This window comes from Porites lutea, chromosome 6 (genome assembly GCF_958299795.1).
Source record: "Porites lutea chromosome 6, jaPorLute2.1, whole genome shotgun sequence".
NCBI classification, from domain to species: domain Eukaryota; kingdom Metazoa; phylum Cnidaria; class Anthozoa; order Scleractinia; family Poritidae; genus Porites; species Porites lutea.
The window spans coordinates 6,989,750-7,012,451 of record NC_133206.1 but is presented as its reverse complement, the minus strand read 5'-3'; the positions used below and the strand labels follow the sequence as shown (position 1 = coordinate 7,012,451).

At 39.5% G+C, this 22,702-nt stretch overlaps 1 protein-coding gene across 2 annotated transcripts; it reads right to left on the bottom strand.

The window, feature by feature from the left end:
* Window positions 1-134: 134 nt before the first annotated feature.
* On the bottom strand, window positions 135-21,519 carry LOC140941263 (DNA ligase 1-like). Of its 2 annotated transcripts, none has more exons than XM_073390243.1 (28): window positions 21,421-21,519; window positions 21,176-21,256; window positions 19,784-20,118; window positions 18,801-18,862; window positions 17,468-18,032; window positions 17,133-17,226; window positions 16,694-16,810; window positions 16,275-16,331; window positions 15,490-15,586; window positions 15,305-15,380; window positions 12,808-12,872; window positions 12,581-12,682; window positions 11,945-12,021; window positions 11,076-11,167; window positions 10,760-10,859; window positions 10,063-10,148; window positions 9,625-9,740; window positions 9,025-9,120; window positions 8,272-8,382; window positions 7,248-7,319; window positions 6,441-6,509; window positions 6,085-6,160; window positions 5,619-5,701; window positions 4,328-4,480; window positions 3,025-3,159; window positions 2,170-2,232; window positions 1,950-2,042; window positions 135-1,084 (listed from the first exon to the last, which is right to left on the bottom strand). In XM_073390243.1, the coding sequence occupies exons 1-28, from the start codon at window positions 21,438-21,440 to the stop codon at window positions 998-1,000; spliced, it is 3,180 nt and encodes a 1,059-aa protein (XP_073246344.1). In that variant the 5' UTR covers window positions 21,441-21,519; the 3' UTR covers window positions 135-997. The 2 variants fall into 2 exon arrangements, with proteins under 2 accessions (XP_073246344.1, XP_073246345.1); XM_073390244.1 differs by having other exon boundaries at window positions 18,801-18,859.
* Between the last annotated feature and the right edge of the window lie 1,183 nt (window positions 21,520-22,702).

Genomic DNA, 22,702 nt, shown 5'->3' with positions numbered 1-22,702 from the left:
AAATCACTATTATTCTGTTTAAGATATCACCCACTAATAGTTTTTCGAAGGCAAAATCATATAGCTTTCATTTTCATGAAAACTACGTCACATGACCTCTTAGTGCAAATGGCCTATTCGTCGGAAATAAGCGGGAATGTAAGGATCCTCATGGCAAGATTAGTTTAAGATGTTTCTTTTTTTTTGCGATTTTTACCGCCCAAATGCTCTGAATACGATAAACATGCAAATATTTGTTGTTGTTTTCAGTCACGAAACAATATATTTTTTTAAACCTTCCCGGTAACGCGCTTCCTGTTTTAATAGGAAGTACAAAGTTCAAAACCTCTGACCAGATCCCGGGCTGAGGTTCTCACTATCGCAATCACGGTCAGAGTTCGGTCCATGTTGTTTATTTCGATTGATTGACAACTAAGTTTCTTGGAATATATTGTTATTTTCCCGTAATTTTTAACCAAACCCAATCGTGTGGCACTCCATTTCCCGCGCTTCTTTGCCGCCTCTATGTACTGTGGGATGTACTAATCGATCTTTATTCATTGTTAACAGGTTTAATGCTTGTATCAAGCAAAAGATTGTACATCACACACTACTGTACATAAATTGGAGTTGACGTCTGGTACACTAATGTATAAAATACGTTAAGCCGTCACATCATCCGCGATTGCCCGCTGATAAATTGCTTCTAAAATACAGTAAACAAGGTCTGACGTTACTAAAATAGTGGAAAATTAGGTTGTATTTTTATTCACTTAGTTACAAAGGAAAGTGATTGGTTCCGGTACGTATAGAAGGAGCACGTCTGCGTGCATTGTGGGTTAGATTTTGACGTCGTTTTCGACTGAAAGACGGTAAGTTTTGTCGGCTGAGTTAATAAGGTCAGCGGACTATCCACACCCACTGTATCACTTTATGTACTCCCATGCCACTTTCATCGCAGAATATGATTGGGACTGTACAATTCTTCAGTCTTAACTGTACAGGCAGCGTTTTTATTTTAGTAGAAGTCGTCGGATTCGTCAGCAGTGGCGGTTGGTTTTGTGTTATTCTTCACAGTTTCTTGACTTCGGTACATTTCGGCCACCTGTAAAAAAAAAGATGGAGATGTACATTTAACTATCACTTTTGCGATGATAACAAACACCAGGCAATGTATACACAGTCCATCACTCTTTCTCTTTTTAAATCCTTAGAGTAGCATACGGTAATTCACCATTTCCTACTAAATTGAAACAGGAAAGCTTAAGGTTGTTAACTATTCGCTAAGTTGCACAGGAGGCTGGGTCAAAATTTGTCTCCCAAAACTGTCCCGTAGCGCTTTTATTCTCACACAGTCAACCCCCCCCCCCCCCCTCCCTTACCCAACCTTATATATCCAGTGATAATTTAGCCTCCTCAATACCCGGCGAATAGTTTGTTTCTATCCGGCTGATTTTTTGGCTTCCCGGTCACAATCTGTTATGACTTGTACAAGATTAGTGTATTTCGTTGTTCAAATTTGTTTAAAAGAAGCAAAATTATAAAACATTATTACCATTGATAAAAACAAAGTACGAAGGGTATAGATAATCAATCTCGCATAAGAAACTATAAATCGTCTAATTCTTCTCGCTAGCGCAATATGTAAAAGGTTTTTTAAAGCTTTCATCAATCATGTCGGTAAAGAGGTAAGGACTGCCCCTGGCTCCCTTGGATGGGAGATACACAACTAAGACGAAAAACCCAGGCCAGGGGAAAATAAAGCAGCCCAATGACGTTTTCTCCGAGAACCCAGTGAAGTAATAGACTCCACTGGGTGTTATGAAGTTTTCGGTATCTTAGCGCTAAAAGAACTGTCCGTAATAGAGATGAGTCCGTTAGGACAGGTTTGTAGTGAGACGTGGGTAACTGAACAACAGTCCAAAATAGAAACAGTATGCAACGTGAACAATTAAAGAAGCACTACTGACCTGAGAGCTATCAGTAGCTTGCTCTGGTTTCTTGTCATCCCTGATTCTCAGGAAGCGAGGGAACCGCAGCGATATGCCTTTTACAGGATCAACCTAGCAAATACAAAAACACGACAACAAGAGCTGAGCGCAAGTAAGCGGGGATGCGATTTCTTTCGACATGTTCGTAAAGGTTTCGAAGTCAAACAGTCAAAAATACATATTATACGGAGACACTAACCATGCCGACCGCCGCTTTATGAACAGGAGAAATCGACAGATCCGCTGCTCTGATTTCCCAAACCTAAATAAAATATCAGCAGCACTTTTAAGGGCTAAACATTTAAACTGTTCACAGTCCTCCATTAATGTGAAAGATCGTCAGGATCGCGCGCTTACCGGTACCGAGTGGGCTGGGGTGGCGGTTTATGGCGGTCGGGGGAGGGAGGCGTGAAAAATCTCGCCTCCTCCCAAACCGTCCCCGCCCCCGCCCCCGCCCCCTAAGTATATTTGACAATCATCCCCAGGCTAGACTCGGAACATTTGAGACCATGATGGCCACCCATAACGCAAAGCGCTCGATCTCCACGATCTTACGGAAGAATAGGGGACTGTGAACAGTCTACTAAACTATTTGACAATATTGAGTTCAAGTCCCATCCTGACCACTGTTTTTTTTTTCCTTTTTAGTCCCTTGTTCAACTCTTCGGTCATGCTTGTAAGGTGTCATGGTGACACAGATAACTCAGATGTCCGACGTACAGCAAGTACACAGTCTGAAGCAAAATTTTGCAGGAAAAGAACCTCTGAAAAAATAGACTGAGATCTAGAGGGCATGAAAAAACATACTACGCACTGTGACATTTATTAGTTGCTGATGGACTATCTGGGATAATGGGGTCACGCTCGCAGTCAACTGTCTCTAGGTTGTGGATACCTCGCTTTGACGGAACACCCGTCATTACAGCTTCGACGTACTAGGAAGACCACTTCCATTAAAAATATCATTTGATTATCGTGCGGGCCTTCATAAGGGAACCAATTTCTGGAAAGGGTGTGAAAACGAGAAAAAGGACAAGTTAGCTGGATAGGTCACCTGTACTGCGTCGAACCAGTGATCAGGCTCAAGGCTGTCATCATAGCGATAGTAGGCCTTCGGCTGTGATATCACGTGATCTTTGAAAAACTGGTAATGCTTGTCAAGTAGCTCGTCTGTAAAACCAGTTCCAATCTGAGGAAGATAGGGGAGTTAAAACTTAATTAAAGGTTAATGATTGCCAGAGTTAAAAACCAAATTAGTAGACTGTTCACAGTCCCCTATTTTTCCGTAAAATCGTCGCGATCGATTGCTTGACTCTGCGTTTGAACCCCGACGCCCGCCCCCTCGGGACATAAGAAACCAAGATGGCCGCCCGTACCGCTAAGCTCTCGATCCTGACGATCTTTTCCGACGATCTTACGAAACAAGAGGGGAATGTGAACAGTCTACCAGACTGGTGATATGTGTCTGAGAGAGTATGATTTGTGCAATAAATTTGCTGATAACAAAATGTTGCTGCTTTTGTTCAAAAAATGCTGAACAATGCTTCATGCTCTGAAACTGCCATGTTGAAAAGTGAAAAGGTGGGCCATTCAATTGACCTTTGCTCAGTGTGAAAAGAGAAGAGTTCTGTTCCGTTTAACAAATTCCAAGAAATTCGCCGTTTGTTGAGTGATAAAAACGTTGCCGAAAAAGCGGGAAAAAAGGGAAAGGGTGTAAAAGGCGGGTAAAACATACAACCAGTACATTGCAATGCGCGGGAGACTTGCAACAGAGTTAGCGCGGGAAAATTCCTCAATTGGCAATGTTACAGCAATCAGAAAAACAAACAAACAAACAATCTGTATTTGCTGCTTAACAACAATCAGGGACACCCAAAGTTTTTTGTAAAATAACTGTTCGAAGAAGAAAATATTGTCTACAAATTTCTAGAGCTCAAAAAGGCTAAAAATTGGCGAACAGCCGTTTCACTCGTCTAAGATATTGGAGTTTTTCTACTGACTTACAAACGATTTTCGGGGGATTTTCAGTAGAATCTTCTAATGAAAGTACGACTAACTCCCTGTCCTCGAACTTTCAACCGGAGGCATGCTAACAGTTTCGGACGAAACGAAAACGTCACCTAAAATTTTCGGGACGAACAAAGTTCCCTTAAGATTTCCGAACATTTCCGAACAGATAAATAGTTTTGAGGGCAACTACAAATTAACTAAACAGGTTTCTAAATCATGGCGAAAGCCATTTTAGACACTTCTGACGTATTTGGAAACATTTCATCGTTGGGTGTCCCTGAACAATGGCCGTGAACATAAACGAGCAAAGCAAACCTTTCGTTAAAGAAAAAAATATTCTAAGTTACCTTGCAGATGGTCTGAAACTCTTCATTTTCCGGATCATAGCAGGCCAGCAGATATCCGCCATATGAACCAGTGCGCTTGCCTTTTCCCAAGTAACCGCCAATCACCACTACATCCAGTGTATCTCCTACACCAGTCAGATAATCTTTTTTCAACTGTAGTGGTAGGAAAAAGACATGGAATTATAAAATGGAAAAGCTACTAACGGCTAAAGCTTTTGTTGATCGTCTTGCTACTGTCGGAACTAAGAACGAATTAAATGTTTCGGAACCAATTCTAAATATCGATAAGGAAGACCTTTGCGCTTATTGCATCTTAAGTTAAGGCTAACATGTGTGCAGATGTTTGCCTTTATAACCTTCCTAAATGAAGCAAAGCTTTCTGTTGCAACGCTCGACAAAAAATTTGCGTGACGTAGAGAAAGCGGTTTAAGTCAGTTTAGCCTGCGTCCAAGGTCTCCAAGGTCCAAGGTCCAAGGTCAGAAAGGCTTCAGCTTGGATAGCTTGCAACAAAGTAAACGAGAAAAGTGTGGACCTGAAGACTGCTATGACAAACAAAGATCAGACGGTTTCGAACAACTGTGGAGTCTGTCGTACTCTATGGAAGTGAAACGTGGGCCCGGGCCAAGAAGATGGAGGAAAGTGTCGATGGATTCTACACCAGAATGCTGCGAACGGCCCTGAACGTGCACTGGCAACAGCCTATAAACAACCAGGAACAATACGGGAGCCTCCCAAGTGAAGAGTCAGTGAAAAATGCGGGAAGATTAAGCTGGCCATTGTGCTTGTCACAATGAAGAGACTGCTTTAAAAGTGCTGCTTTGGGAACCTCAACATGGTCACTCAAATCGAGGCGGGTGGACCTAAACGAACTTAGGACGCGTTGAACCGATTAACATGATCAATTGAATCAGATCAGTAATAAACTGAGGCTAAATATACATTATCATACAAATTTTTAATTTATTTAGTTTGGTTCGTTGCATGTGAAAATCGACGTTTGTCCCAGAGATTATATCTTCAGACGTTCTATCCGTCTGAAGCAGAATGATAGAACGTGATGGAAGATCAAAACTCATTCAGACGAAGTTAACTGAGCCAGACGTCGAACTTTTCATGAACTTAAATCACTAAGTTTGGTTCGTCTCAAGAAATGTTCGACGTTTGGCCTAGGCCTAAGGTCTCCAATGCTCGCAGTCTAAAACAGGCTTTGATTCAAACTCTTAAACTAACTTTGCCCGGTGTAACACACACAAATTAATTCACTGGTTAAGCGACATTCAAAGCTTTTTACCTTCAACCAGTTGTGAGAGCGTTTGGCAATTTCATATGTGGCGTCCACCTCAAGGGTTTTAACCATTAGGCCTTCACAATTACCTGACAATATAAACTCATTTAGAAAAAAAGGACATACACATTAGAACTTGTCAAGGACCAAGTCAGTTTTTAATGTCCCCTTCCATGAAAGTAGCCTTTGAATGATATGACAGTATGATATGACAGTAGTAGTATGACAGTATGGTATGACAGTATGATATGACGGTAGCAAAGTCAACACAACGTTGTTAAAACATTCGTCAAAACTCCACAGAGCAAGCAAAAAGGCTTTAAACGATATGCATAAGTCCTTCATTCTGCTGCCACGCATACATCCTACCTTAGCAACAAATTAATTAAAGTAGGATGTGCGAATTAATGATATGCTAAGAAAAACACACCAAAACTGAGAGCTATAGTGTAGCCTACAAGAATGTTCTTACCCTTGATGGAATCATCTAAAAATTCGCCAATATCATCAGTGTTTACTGAATCAGAACTCTGTGCAAACATGAATTCCTGTTATAGGGAACAACGGGGAGAGGATGTAAAAGACAAGATCATTTGTAACAAACTTTTTAACTCATCAGCAATAGACGAGCCTGGGGAAGGTGCCTGGAAAGATGGTGGATCCACAAGCACAAGCACTCCGCATGCCCGTGACGGGGGAGGCCGATGATCAGAATTGTTTCGCGTTTAGCTTAGCTTAATTTTCATTTAACTACATAATATAAATCATCAATTATGCTATCAAAACACGACAAGGCAACGAGAAATAATTATTATGTATATTACCTACCCCTTCAACTTCTGTGAATGAGGATCTTAATGCCTCTCTGCGAACACGAAATGGTTCTTTAATATACGACTGAAAAAGACAAAGTGAAGTTGAGTGTCACAAGACGTTTATAATGAAAGTTCTCGTAAGCGGACACCCTCGGGACGCAAAAAAGGTGTCCGTAACTGGAACTGGCCGCTTACAGGAATGTAAAAACATAGAGTTTGTATGGGAGTTGAGAAAAACAGGGTTTTGTGAAGGCGGCCGTAAGTAAGACGTCCGCTTCCGAGAGTGTCTGTTAGGAGAGCTTCCGCTGTATTCGAACACAAGCTTAGTTTTCCAGTGTATAGCACAGTCTTGGTATGTTCGCTCACATCTAGCAGATCTAGCTGAGTAAAATCTCCTCTCCCTTAGTCCCCTAGGAAGGCCTGATACCCAGGCTATTACAGATCCCAGAAGACGGAACACCAAAGGCGGAGTGATTTATAGTTTTTCAATCCAGCAGAATAAATCACAGCCATTTTCAACCAACATTTTAGCACACAAAACTTAGCAGCTGGAAAACTTCGATTAACTTTTGCCAGTTGCAGTCGATTTTTATTTTGGGCAGCTACAGTCATAGAGAATTTTGGTAATTTCATGAAAACAAAACAAAAAAAATGAACATTGCTTTAGATTTACAATTCAACAAGAGCGATTGAGAGAAATGAAGAGAAAATGAGAATGCTCTCTTGCATTAAAATACCCTTTCGACTTTTAAGTTGTACTATCAAAGAAGTTAAACTACGGGAGAAAGTTAGTCGCGAAGTGCCACGGCCTCTTTCCTACCTTTCCATTCAGATACAGCAAATCGAAAGCGTAGACACAAACTTGAACTTTAATCTCTGACGCATCAGCATCCTAAAGAAACAGAAAAAAAGAGAGAGCTACATTCATTTGTCGCCCCAAAACGCCAAACCTAGCAGTAGCTTCCACCAGATTCCAAATTGAACAAGGACAATACTTATACAAATAGAATACTACACTGTACAAGATCTTTATCAACGAAACAATAGCGCATTGTTCAGTTTCATGAAAGTGTTGATTTATATGAATAAGACTCTGAGTGGTCGCTTACGAGAACTTAAAAACCGACGAAAAATCCAGTTGGGTAATCCCTAGCCTCCCACGCAGGCGTTTTTAGGGGAGCTTGTTTTTCATCCCTCCCCACAAAGGAGGGGGATGAAAAACGAGCTCCCCTAAAAACGCCTGCGTGGGAGGCTAGGTAATCCCAAAAGTGGTCGTGGTTGCTTATGAGAGCATAGTCTGAAATGTCACAAGTCTCCACCCCGCATGAGGGGGTGGCGACGTATGACATTTCAGTCCAATGAGAGCTTTTCACTACAAAGTTTGCTAAGAAAACATTCTTTTCTTGAGGGTCTCCGCATTGGACTCGACTTTAAGCTACAATTGTAGCTCCAGCCAAGAGCTCATAATACAATCTCTTGCTCCGGCTTATTATAGAGAAGTCAGCCAGCTCTACGAGATGTACTGCCATAGTTAATTGAGTGGAATGGTTATGAAACCCGTCAGACTCCTTTGTTATGTTTTTGTGGACCTGAAAGTGCACAATGTTCAAAAGAATTCCTATCATTTTGATTGTATTGACCAATAAAAACGTTGCATTAATTTATTCCGTAACAATTTGCCAACAGAAAACAAAGGATTGTGCGCTTTCAGGGTGCTTCCAACATAAACTGCCGCACTGTTGTTTTTATCATTGATGTTTGCCGCTTTTCATAACCAGTCTCCTCTGATAACTATGATACTGCCAAGAAAAAATGTAAATAATCAATATATACTGTGGCGTTACCTTTCGTTTTCTTGTGCTGAGAATCTGGAAAGGTAAGATTTGCTTCTTTTCTCTGTCCCATGCCACAGCTTCAGTATCAATAATACAGGACTTGACACCATCACCTAAAACCTGAATGTAAAAACAAACAAAACGTTAAGGTAATACATAAATGATCAAAAGCGCTTTACATTCTCTACATCTAATAAACGTAAAAAGGTGTTCTGGACAAGTTGTATCTTACAAATCTGATATTTGGGCAGCCCATGAGGTAAACTGTTTTCACATATGAATGTTCTCGTATGTGGCAGTTTGAAGACTTGTGTTTACCTAAACACACTAACTTTTGTGAACATGTATCAAAGGACTTGAGCTCCAAAGAGAACTAGTAACTGTACCAGCTTCTAGTAAATCTCCATCTTGGTGTGCTTCGACTCGTACACAGGCATTGTGGGAAGTAAGTCTAACAAAGGATTGTGCCTTACAGAAGAAGACCGCTTGGCTTAACATTGCCACTGTTTTCAGTATTCGCCACATGCTCTCAGCACAACGACTTTTGGGATTGTTTGGGTGGACAAACGTTACTTATGATTGGTTAATGGTTGCCTTGGATACCATCGACCAATCATAACTAAAGCTTGTCCACCCAAACGATCCCAGAAATCCTTGCACCGAAAAAGCTTGTACCCATTCCCTTTTTAGTTTCCTGACAACTTTGCCCGCCAGGAGTCTGGCCGCTCCATAGAGGTTCGTCTACATATTACACGTATTCACCTTGGGCATTCTTGCAGTGATATCAGGATACTTAGACGTGTTGTTTTCTTGGTTTCTGCTGTAAATGTGGATATCTCCATTTTCTAGTACATGAATCTAAAAAAAAGAAATAACAGATAATTTGTTCATTCGTTTTGCTCCCCTATCTTGGGCATATTTTACAGGGTTTTCAACCAGTAATCTCTATTTTACATGGCTGGTCATACGTAAATTCAATAACGATGATGTTGAGGAGGAGGAGGAGGAGGAGGAGGAGGAGGAGGAGGGATGATGATGATGGGGAGGAGGAGTTGGAGGCTATGAAGGGTGATAATGATGATAACGTATGATGATGAAAAGCATTGTGATCATTTCGAGGATCACTGTCATTGAAATGCTGAAGTATATCACCCAAGAAAATCCGAATTTCAAACTGGATGAGATCAATGCAAAAATCTGCGTACCACAATTCGTTTACTTTCTCAGAAAGTTACTGGAAATCTCTAGTCTCAAGGCCAAAGAACTTGCAACATAAATTGTCGCAGGTTAAACGACGATTGTGAAAAGCAACAAATACCAATAAGAGTAACAAAACCATGAACTTGGCATGTTTAACCTGACCTGTGCGCGCTCTCCATCGTACTTAAACTCACAGGTAAAGGCTGCATTTTCAAATCGTTTGAACACTTCCTCTACCCCTTTGGAAGGATGAGCTAACATGGGTTTTAGCGGGATACCTTTGGAAAATAAAATTAATATAATTCAATTTGCAATGACAAGACAGCTTAAAGTAACAAGAAGATTATCTGGGCTCTGCGTGTACCGCACTCACAAGGCCAGCATCTATGCTAATTTATTATAGGAACAACACAAAGGAAAGCGTTTACATAAGAAAAGAGTTCAACTTCCACAGGATATTCTTGGTACACCAAAACGGCCGCCATTTTATTTGTTTGGAATATCAATATGGCCGCCGTTTCATTCGTTTGGAACATCAATTTGACCGCCTGACGTCATGTGAAAAAGGCTATATACCTAAATCTTGACACATTTTTTTACCTGGTGTCAGATGACAGTGTTTTGGCAGCGACTCCAATCCATGATCCATAAGAGATGGAATCAGTCTATCATAGTTAGGCATTTCACTATGAAGGGAAAATAACAATCCTTAAAAGTGAACCGCACCTTTCAACCCTGTACATAGACTGCACAGTGAGAAAATAAAAAATCGCATGAAGCTACTACCCACCCTTTCACTTCTTATAGAAGCCAAAGAGAAAATTCACAAAGAGAAATTTCTGTTTTGCAAAATCCTAAGAAATAAATAGCACTATGAAACAGTTCTGCCAGGGAGCTTTCATTTGAATGGTAACACCATAGAATTTGGAAAACATATTGAAAAATTAGAATGACAAAATGATATATTATTAATAATCTCGCTGTAACATTATCTAGGAGATAATGGTTTAAAATAGCCAAAGCAAAAGGCAATGGTCCTATTATTGTCTCCTTGATCCTGCTCCACCCTCATTTTCATTGATGGACATTATTTTTATCTCCTGGCGTTTCATGGAAGAGAAGACAAAAAGCGACTGTTTGCATTAGCAATCTAATGCATCTGTATGATTAGAGTCTGAAAACTATTTTTGTAAATTGAGTCAACGAATGTCTAGTATATTATACGGATAATTACGAGCATCAGTCTGGTATACAGTTTTTTTCTATAAACTGTCTGTTATGATTGAACAGGACTTACCAGTAACAGGCCTTGACTATCATGGCAGCCTCATCTAATTTCTTCTTTAACTCATCTCCAGAAAAATGCTTGGCATTGTCAATTATGGAAGGAGGAAACTCTGGAAAAAGGAAACAAGACCCAGGGCTAGCTGTTACTAAGGGAAAGTGGCCAAGATCACAGAGAACAGAATTCACTGGCCTCATTGCAAAATCCACTAGCCACAGGCTACCCAATACAACTTTCTTTGCACATTGATGATCACGAGGTTAATCATGATCATAACGTTTATGATGGGAACAAAAGAAAATCTCATTAATTAATCGGTCGTTGTTACCTTTGCTTGGTGGAGTGAGTAAGACGGCATGGCCCAATGCTGTGAGAACTGACTGTTCAGCAAGACCAATCCGCAACTTGCCACCAAGAGATCTTCAAATTGAAAAAAAAGAATTTGTTAAAGGCATAATTTCCAGTGGGCAGCAGAGCATAGGTATTACAGTGGTCAGATTTTTCTGTTTTATTCTCCCTAATAACCAAGTTCAAAGAAATCAATACAGGTAATCACACACTTTTCAGTTCAACTTGGAATTTACCATTTACTTTCATACTTTTGTATTGTGTTTAGTAAAGACTACATTTCTATCAGCCAACCAGATTCAAGAAATTTTCTCATGTACATTGGCTGCGGCCTCACTTGGCAAGTTAACCAGGTTAGTTTTTGAAAAACCCAGTAAAAAATTCTTCAGAACGTAACCTGGTTAAAAGAGTTTAACCAGGTTAATTTTTATCAGCAGCCGACTTTCACAAATTCATTGAAAGTCACTCGCCTAAGAGTGACAAACAAAATTTGACCCCACATTACAGATAAAAAGAGGTTTTCGAACAACTTAATGTTAATTAGTTAATTGGAAATAACTCAGTTAAGTCCCCAAGAGCAACCACAGCCACTATTGTCTTAGAAGTAACCAATTACCAACTTTTAATGCCACAGTCTCATGACTGTGTGATGCATAACTAACCTTTGAGTTGGCAGACATGATTACAGGTCAAGACACAATGGAAGCACTTCAGCAGCATTTCCAATACATGGTACATTTCTCAGTATTCTCAAAATATAATAATATTTGGATGATCTTCTATAGCTTGTAACACAGACCTCCATCTCCTCAAAAATATCTTGCAAAGCCTTGTAGTTAAAGTTTTTACCTTATCAAATATCTGGCCTCTGCATCACGACAAGCCACAAACATTCCTTTTATCTTTTCCGTCTTTCTTGTCATTGACTGTAAAAAAAGGAATTAGAAGAAAAAAGAAGATCAGGATAAAGTTGAAAAAGATCCTGAGACCCACCTAAATGTTAATCTTCTTTGATCTTTTCTGTCTTTCAAAATAAGCTGTTCAAGCCAAAGCATTACAAAAAGCAGTTTAAAACTGTCATAAAAATTCTGTTGTCATTAAATTCACTTGCAGTCCCTACAGAGAAGTTTGTTATTGCTGGTCTTGGGGGTGCCCAGCTGGTTTCCCTGTGATTTTAAGCATGCGCAGAAGGTGGCCTTAAAATGAACATGCACAAGGCCACCCTGTTAAAGTGTCAAGTTTTTCTTTATCTGTTTTGCTAAGGTTTTTCTTAGAGTTTATCCTTTTCATTAGCTGGAAATCTATGTTCTACATGTGAATGTAACATTCTACAGCACTTGTGAGTCTTTTCAGAACCCCTTTAATATGAAGGATTTGTTGTTAAAGTTGCTGTTTTTATCTGGTACGTCGTGGTGTGCTGCTATTTGCCAAAAGCAAAACTTTATGAATGTTTTTACAAATCTATAGGGTACATGCCACACTTACACTATGTCCAGTCATCATTGCTATGTCCTTTAGTTTTGTAAATACACCCTCAGCAGTGAGCTTGGGTGGGGCAAACATAGTTCGCTGCTTTCCACGGCATGACTAACATGAAATAAGTTTAAACAGAAATTGTCACAATAAGCCTAAGTAAATGAAAAGCATAGTGAACTAATGTATTATAAAACAACAATGAAATATACCAAGACCAGCATTTTATTATACTGTACCTCAGCCACTATCCCTAAATCTCCCTTCTCACCAACATCAGACTTAATTTGCTGTAGACTCCTCCCTAGGATGTGATGACAAAAAATTGGATGAGCATGGCAACAGTCGACTCAGGAGACCCTCTCCCTCCAGCAGTGTGTGACAGACCAAATTTTATGGTGTGACTGTTGTGGCTCAAATTTGTCTTTCATTTGTTTCCGATCATGGCAATTGCACTGAGACAAGGAAATAAAATTATTAAACTATAACAGGCTAGTAATCGCTCAGGAGCACAGGTGAAGGGGTAGGAAAGGAGAATTCTCACCCTCCCCCACTTCCCATCCAACCAAGAGCATGCAGGCAGGCAAATCAATTGCAGTGAAAAGTATATCAACCACTTATTGTGCATAATGGTGTTATTTGTTTTTAAATAATTTAATAGTTTTCTTTCTTAGGTTTGGGCCAAATCTGGAAGTAACTCAATTTTTTAAGGGGTTTCAGCAGACACTCCCCCTGAAATGGATATCGAATATTGTAGAATGATCCACCATGTGCCCATCTCAGGGAGATTTCAGCAATGTAGAAAGCATGGAAATAAATAAAAGAAATAAGATGTTACTTGTTGTACAAGAGGAGAATTGTGGATGGGTGAATCAAGATCAAAAATTATGGCAAAGGAATATCATACAGGATGAGAGGGGATGTATGGTATGATGAGGGTGCATCATGGGTTAATCAAGATCAAAAATTATGGCAAAGGAATATCATACAGGATGAGAGGGGATGTATGGTATGATGAGGGTGCATCATGGGCGAATCAAGATCAAAAATTATGGCAAAGGAATATCAAACAGGATGAGAGGGGATGTATGGTATGATGAGGGTGCATCATACATGTCATAACCTAATAACTACAACTATAGAGAGGAGAAGTCGTTATGCCACGTTGCCATGGTAACAAAATTTTTGGATGACAACAAACCGATAAAGGCACTCAAAAAGTGAATTTGCACTATTTCAAATTTTACTGATGTTATTCAATTTCATTTAATCGGGCAAGTCTTGGCGAAATTTTCTTTGGGACCACATCTATTGATATCTAAGCTTAGAAAAAGAAAGTGACAATTTTTGTGTTCTGTTCACCTACTCCATTAAGCGGGCTCGTGAAACTAGGAAGTTTCATGTCGTAGTGGTGCAACAATTAGGCTCGATTTCCGCCGTCTCCCGGGTCCGGTCTTTGACCCTCCCCTAAGAGAGACGGCTGGACGCGTGACCCGTTGATCTTGTCTGTGACGTAATTGGAAAATTGATCATTTAGGCGTCTCCGATGTCACTGGAAGTGAAACCGGTCTTCAATTTTCTTATTTATTTGGCTCAAAATTGCATCAAGCGCTCCCTTGCCCCCTCCAAATGACTTTCGAAATAGTTTTTCGGCACATTTCCATATATTGTGAAAAATATTCTTCGGTACATTTCTGAACACAGCGACATGTAGTTAATTTTCTTTGATCTTCAAATGTTGGATTTCGTCTTCTGTGGGTCCGAACTGACTGATTCTCGGAAGCAAACCAAATTAAATGGAAAAGTTTCTGATTTACCAGACAGAATTTCCAGCGTATTGAATGTTCCTCTGTCAAATATAAAAGTGGACGGTTACATCTGTAACGAACGCAGTTATCGAGACCTAAATCGCCTTGAAAAGATGCTTGAAGATGCAAAATCTCTCCAACAACAATCAATAAAAGAAAAGTTCCAAATAAACAATCGAACAAAACGTTGTGTTCCTTCCGACTCATGAATTTCGCCTAGTGTCTCCGCACCGTCGAAATCGCTTCGCCATCCAATGGATCAACGAAGGACTTTCTGTTTTGATGTGCTAATTTCTGCGACAATCTTTGCCAGACGAAAATCTGCAGGCGGTAACATGATTGGCTTAAACCAACAAAGGAAATCGCACGCGTCCAGCCGCTCTTTCGGGGGGATGAGTGTGGGCTCATTTTCCCGAATAGCGGCTGGTAATCGAGCCTATGCAACAATGGCAAAGAAATGTACAAAATAGCGTAATGCAAGTGCATAGTTGTTAATATAAACATATTATTTTTTGCCATTCTCCTTGCCATCGCTGTCGTGGTTGGTTTTGTTGTCATCCAGAAATAGTGCTACCATGGTAACGTGACATCACACTTCTCCTCTCTATTAAGCAGCCACCCCATTATAAAGTGGCCAATAATCAAAGTCCTGAAACAATTGAAGAAGAGAATCCTAAAATAAACCTCATTTAAGCCGCCATCAAGTGCTTGATACACTTAGTTTGATCTTATTTTAAAAATGTGATAAAGAAAAATACAATCTGTGATAGAAGGCGACAAATGATCATGGATCACGTTTGTTTCGAAATAAAATGATGTTTCTGCTAAAGATCATGCTTATTTCTGACAAACCCCTGATCTATTGAGTAGTCAACATCCATTAAGTCGTCACTGTACTACACAATAAACACTCAACAGTAACAGTCACCTGTTGACTCTGAAACTGCTTTCATTAGCACATTGTCCCCAATACCAAGTTCAATTCCTTCGTAAGCAGGAGCCAGCTAAAATGAAGAGAACAACAACCACTTAATTAACATGAAACAAATAAGAGATCTGCTGAAAACAATACACAAAAACAGAGAAATACACATAAAAGGGTTAACAACTGACCTTGTTGAGACAGAGATAAACACATGGTAGCAAATCATTCGGTGACAAAACGATGACCGAACGGAAAAAGTTGCTAAGGATGGAGGTAATCTTCAACCTGTAAGTAATAGAACATCATTTTTTTTCATGCAGATTTTTCCAGACACCTGTTTTGTAAAGCCAAAGATGCTGATTAATTCGTAAGAATTCCAATGTGATTGCAAACTACAATAAATATGATTTACATAAATATGCCCATTATTTTTTGCCAAATTCTTTCAAATTCAGGGAGATTTTGTCAGATTTTATATAATTATTGTACCATCATATCTATGTCTTGATGGCTAGGCTCCAAAGACAAACCCCAACCAACCAACCTTGTTTAACATGGCAGGTACAAAAATTATGCAGGTCACAGGTCACAGGTCAGAAGTGCAGGTTAGAGTACAGGTCACTGTGCTATGGTGAACAAACAACACTAAAAGTGTCTCCTAGCACTAATCACAAACCAAAAAAGAAATTTTAGCTTTAGAGGAAACTGCCTATCTTTGTTATTTATCAATAGAGCAGTGACCTGCAATACTGTGATCTGTGACCTGTGTTTTGTAACTGCCACCCATAACTGCAAAGCCATAGTCTCCAGTTTGCTCCCTATCCCACCTAACTACCAGTGCTTGACTATTTGTTTATTTTCTAGTAAAAGAATAAAATAGATAACTCGTCATCTAAGGTCCTACATGTAAATTAGGAAAGGTGCTTTAATTCAAAACATGTAGTGACAACTTCCATGGTGGGAACCAGCTTACCTTGCAGATGTGTCTTCTATTGCCTGGAATGTTTTGGCCACTGCTAGGTAGGGTACCCTGAAAGTTAATCACAATGGGGATGTTTTTAGTGGAGCTCTTCTGCACATGAAATGCACACAGCGGAGGGTATGAAAATTTGGTTCTCCGTGCAATCAAGAAATTTTGGTTGTGACAAAAATTTCCATGATACAATTCCCCGAGTAAATAAAATTCCAATAATGAATAAATGATAAATTGAATGGTAGCAAATGATTTGAGACCCGAAGTCACATCATAGGCGGAGTGTATTTTACGATGTTTACAAATGTATATGATGTGAACATCCCAAACCATCCCAATTATTACAACCACTTTCTGTGAATGTCTTATGTACACTCTTGATGCAAAGTTGTTAATTCAACAAGAAAAAATTAACTTACTTCTCTCCGAATTTCCAGCAAGCATTCTTGATGGGGTGATAGTAGTTCTTCTCTGGGGCATATTCAGTGGCTTTAACTGGGCCAGCACTCTCCTCATCAGATGCTTTATCTGTAGAGCTTTCAGTCAAAGAATGAAAGAGCACAACATCAATTCAATAAACTTGTACATACTTCATGACAAAATTTCCACAACACAACTTGTAGATTATGCCCTCAAACCTTCAGATTACCCCCAGCCACTATGAGCACAACCCCCAGATACTTTTATAGGAAACAAGAGCAATAGTTCCTAACTGCTCAGTTCTCTACCAACTAAAAATTTTATCAAATAAATATATTTACTGAATTATATACCCAGCAACAAGTAATCTTAGAGAAAGCCCTGCCTATGAATTTGAATTAAGACAAAACATTGCATAATGCAGATCACTCTTCTTACCTAAATTTCTTTGTCAGTTGACTCTGTTGGTCACTTTTAGTCTTTTCCTCAGTTTTTTCTCCTTTCACATCTGATTTTTTGGACCTCTTAGGAGCTAGAAGAACAGAATAATATGTTGAACCACTGACAGTTAGGATTAACTCCTTGAGTTTCAGAATAAAATAATAACAGATGTTTTGCTCTATGTTTATAAATTTGTTCCTCCCCACCAAACAAAACAAAAACAACAACAGAATTTTTAATAAGATTTTTGCAAGCTTAAGAAATACTGCTTGACTTAGTATAATGTATTCTCCATTAGGGTGCCAAAAAATTTTCCTCAAAACCATACTTACAAAAAAAATCACTGAATCCTCCAGACGTCTTCTTTTTGCTCTTACACGCAGTATCTTGTTCCACACTTTTATCTTTCTCAAAAGCTGGTTCTTCCTCTTTATTCCCACTTGAACAACTTTGTTTTTCTTCAATATCCTTTCCAAGTTTCTTTTCGTCAACTTTTGTTTTCTTGCCATAATCTTCCTGAGTTTTGTTTCCTTTCCTTTTCACATTTTTCTTCTTTTCCTTCTCCTGATCTAACTCAGTTTCCTTACTGCTAACTGGTTTATCTTCATCTCCATCACCCTTATAATCCTTATTGTTTTCCTTGGACTTTCCTTGTTCCTGGCCAATGTTATTTTTGCTCTTCTTCACTCCCTCACTTTCCTTTGCACTTTTATGTTCAGAATCTGACATTTTCTCTATATTATCCCCATCACTGCTTTCACTTTCCTTTTTGTCAGGAAAGTTTAACACTGCCTTCTTTCGTTCCTTTTTCTCTTTGCCTTTTGAGTTTTCAATCACAGTAGAATTGCAACTTTCAACTTTTTTGGCTGTATGTTCCGACTTTACTCTTTTAACACCCTGCAAAAGCCAGAAAAAGTCCATCACTTTGGTGGAAAATAAACAACTGAACCTTGGGAACAACATGTATTAGAACTGAAAAATGTATTCATCAGGGCCAGACAGAAACATGTCACTGCCTACGGCACAGAACTAATAATATGCAGACTAAACAATGGAAAGGAAATTTGACTTTGAAAGTGAATTCTATCAAACTTGATGACAAAATTTGGAGTGTAGTTATATGATAGTTGTACAAAAGGGGGTTCAGCAGTTAAATTTAAGAAGAACAAGTCTAATACATAGCTACCTTCTGGCAAAAGTAATGGTTTATTATTTTTTGAAAGGATACTGTCAGGGTTTGTACCACGTTTTGAACAAAAAACTCAAGGTCTTTTCAAGGACTCTCAAAGACACATTTCCCATTTTTCAAGGACTCCATTCAATGCAAAAAAGAGCCTTGACTCTATGTCTTTTTTTAGTTCTTCCACAACATGAGTAATTATTTTATCCCGAGAGTCTTTCTGTGTTTGCTCCTTTCCTTTGGAATTTTACTTAAACTATGAAGTTAGCATTGAAATTCAAGGACTTTCCAGCACTGACTGCAATTTTCAAGGACTTTCAAGGCCTTGAATTTTTATTTTAAAATTGAAGGACTTTCAAGGTGCGTGCGAACCTTGTACTTTAACAAAAAAGCAGTTGCCCAGCAAGAAAATCTTCTCGTCTTGGACCACAAGACAGGACTTCTTTCAAGCCCTTGGTAAAGGATAAGGAAAACGGCACAAGTACCTTAACTTCATCTGCTGGTTCCTGTTCATTATTAGCCTTCCTCTTCGTGGGTTTTCTTGCTGTTGATAAAATAAGCATAGACTTCAATTAATTTTTATATTGCCAGTAAGTTACCAGTTTATTAATAAAACTGGTAATTTATGGTAAACAAGGTGGGTAATCACAAGCTGGTGGGAGAACTGTGTCAATTCCACCTGATTTCAGTGACTCTTGCATGATTGAGTGCATTTTACAGCAGTTACGAGGGCCATGTAGAAACGGCAACCACGTCAAAGGGGTAAATAATAAACCAAGTTCCTTGTAACTAAATACCTCTAAAGACGCTGACATTTTAAGTTACAGGTTAACACAAATAAGTTAACACCAGGCATCCAAAGTCATCAGCTAGGCAAGAACGTGTATGTTAAAAAAGATCCTTGCCATTGCTTTACTTTTTTTTGGTATGCTGTTGTATTTTTTTTTCCTGAAAACATGACCCAACTAGATTACCATAGCTACCTGCGGGCATGTTAAAATCATATCTCAAACTTGAAAACAAATATAAATGTATGTATGTAAGCATTTTACTTAGGTAATACCCATAATCATTGCATTATAGACATAAGAAAGGCAATATGACTCCTGTGGAACAACACAATCAGTGTCTCAAGAGTGTCCTTACTTAAAGAATGATTGTTTCAATTGTGGGGGTATGTTCGCGATCAAGACTAGACAGTGGAAATTGCACTAGCCTTCAGGGGATTTGAGGACTTTTCATGGATCTTCATCAACTCAAAGGGAAATCCACACATGCATTTTTCACGAGAACACTTCAGTCAAGTTTGAAAGCTTCTTATAACATCAGTTGCTTGGAATGTAGCTTTTGTGAAAGCTAAAATAAGCAGTTGTCTCAGCCTCATTTACTCACATATTTCAGTTTTCCAAAAGTAATGAACGCCACTAATTTCAAGTCTCCATGGTCCTATATATAGATGTATACAAACCTGTCTTTCTTTTTGGTACAAGGGTCAGCTCATTTTGAGGCGATTTAACCTCTAGAAATTGCCTTTTGTCCTTATCTTTCTCCGTATCATCATCATTCTTTCCTAAACTGGCATCTCTTTGCCCTTCAACATCTGGTTTCACTTCTTCCACACGTCCACTTTGTTTTAGTGATGTTTTTTCTTCAATCGTTTCGTTATTTTCTTCATCGCTACTGTCATCAAATATTCGCCTAGTTTTTTGTTGTCTAGATTTCTTTACAGGTGGTGAATCCAATTCAGAAGAAGGTGGTTTGAACTTCAGAGGAGTTCTGTCCTTAATCTCAACATCTTTGCTTCTAAAGGGGCAAAACAACATACCATGGTTTCATTTTATTGTTGTTTAATATTCATTTTCTTGATTGTGATTTTGGTAGCCAATATGAGATAAAGAATAACCTAAACTGAACAGAAAGTTTCAAGCCAATGAAACCTTTATCTACAACGATCAAAATAATTCTTTAAAACAACCAACTTTTGAGATATGACTCTAAGTGGGGAAAAATTAACAGGGACATGGCTTTCTCATCAAAACATGAAAGGACGGGTTTTGAAATTCAGACTATGGACATACTTACCCTCCTCCCCCCTCCCCTCCCCTCTCCCACCCCTGGCTGAGAGGTCCTAACTTATCAGTAGACAATCAATTGGGGCACCACATACTCAACAAATTAAAGTGATCAACAAAGGGAAGAGAGAGATCTGTGGACATAAATGGCTCGAAATCTTAAATTCGCATTCTCGCACTCTTGCTCAAATCAACCTTAAGGTCACTATTCCCTTAGCTTTGTGTACATCTACCGCCGTTTTGAAAGCCCGGGGGGGTAGTCGATATATCCCTGGGTGGAGAGGTGTGCCACGGCCCCTCATACCCTGACCCTGTTTAGGACAAATATCGCTGATTTTCCTACCCTGTTTTAGACAGAATTCCGATTTTTGATACCCTGTTTAAGACATTTATCCTGTTTAAGACAAAAAATTGATAAATCGATACCCTGATTAAGACAAAAAATGATAAATTAGATACCCTGTTTAAGACAAAAATCCCGAAAAACATACCCTGACTGGCCGCACGTCCCCATTAAGCCCTTATAAGGGAGTACCCCCCCCCCCCCCCCGGATTGAAAGGTACATGTACGTGTATGTGCAGATCTACAGTAGAATCTCGATAACTCGAACTCGGATTACTCGAATTCCCTGCTAATTCGAACTAAATTCCCTTTCCCTTGATCAAAATTTCACTGAAATCTACCCCGATAACTAGAATTCCCCGCTAACTCGAACTGTTTTTCGTTGCCATTAACAGTTCGATAGAGTTACCGGGGTTCTACTTTGTTCCCATATAACTGATCCTACCTCGGAAACTCCTCTTTATCTTCTTCATCACTTTTCGATTTGCACTTGTTTTTTGTTTTGGTACTTGGAGAAAAAAAGGCGCTGCAAAACAAACAAAAACAGTGGAAAAATGCATCAACCCGGGCGCATCGAATGACCATCCATGAATCGACAATCATTTTCGTGATCGCAACGTAAGTAACTTTGAAACGCTTAAAGAACTGTCTGATGATCTGTGGAACAAGAAAACGAACATTTTGACTTACGTTATTCCTCGTTGAGCCATCACAGTTGTTTATCGGTCGAAGACTTTCAAATTACCTCAGTCATATCGTTCCCGAACATCTTCCAACAAAACAAGTTCGCGCCGTTCGCGCCACTTCTCTTTTACAAGCGAGGAGTCCTGGGAACCACACGCGTAAACTACTCTCCAGTCTCTCTCGGTTTATCATCCACTGGCAGCTGAGAGTCTCCTAAAAAGGAGGATTCAAGGTTTCCTAGAGGAGATGAAGGCTCTTATTTTTCTTCAGAATAAGTGGAATGGCACACGTAACATACAAACAGCGAGCGGAAAAGCCACAAGCGGCGGGAAGCGAGGGCTTCAGCCCGGCGAACGCCTCTCCAAGGCTCGCACTTCCAGTCATTGATGGGTATGTAGCCCTTTCAGGAGCCCATATCGAGAGCCACTTCTCCGCTTGAACGAATATTAAGAAAAGAAATTTAAATTTTAAAACAGAGGAAAAGAAGGAGAGGAGCTTTGCTGGAATTTTCTAACCGCGCGCGCGGTCTCCCAAATCAGCTCTACCCAGTCACCGTAATCGTTTTCCTCACAGGTTATATCTGTCCAGTGATTTGAATAAATTTTCTTTCTTTCTATCAGGGAATTGAGAGAATTAGGGGATAATCATCTCCCTGGACGAAGGACTGTGTTTAAGGGCCAACCATTTGACTTATGAGGGGGGTTATGGGTGATTTCAGAAAAAAGTGTCCTGTAGACTGATTTCGAGGGAAAAAATTCTTGCAAGGCTGAATACCCGGCGAAAAAAATTCCTACACTGAAAAAAATATCTTTCATGGCATATAATTCGGAAAAAAAATCTTACACCCTTTATTTCAACGAAAAAACAATTCTATCACCAGAGGTTTGGCGAAAAAAACAAGATTTTTAACCAAATCACCCACATCCCCCCCCCCTTCAAAAGTCAAATGGTCGGCCCCAGAAGTAGGAGCAGTCATAGCCCTCACGTGTGGCAAAATCAAGGAATACTTTGGATTCTGTTTTAAAAAATTGTCTGAAAGCAATTCATATGGAGGTACTGATGCTTTGTTTCTCAATTTTATTTTTTGGTTTTGTCAATCGTTGACATCTTTCAAATGAACAGGAACACGTGTGTGGGAGCGTTGCGTGATGACACAAAGAACGGCTAGCTGTGGAGCAGACTAAGGTGTACTGGCGTACAGATAGCTACGGCTTTGAAGGAAAGAAGGTCTGTGATACAGTCTAGGATACAGTCTGCGCCCTTGCTTCCATGGTCCTAGCACCTGTCA

Bases quoted from the DNA above. Each gene is read 5' to 3' on its own strand.
- LOC140941263 (XM_073390243.1), bottom strand. From the start codon at position 21,440: ATGGCTCAACGAGGAATAAC. The intron at 12,022-12,580 runs GTAAGTGTGGCA...CTTTTTTTACAG, and splicing joins CAATGATGACTGGACATAGT to TCAATGACAAGAAAGACGGA. The intron at 6,510-7,247 runs GTAGGAAAGAGG...TGTCTTTTTCAG, and splicing joins TGCTGTATCTGAATGGAAAG to TCGTATATTAAAGAACCATT.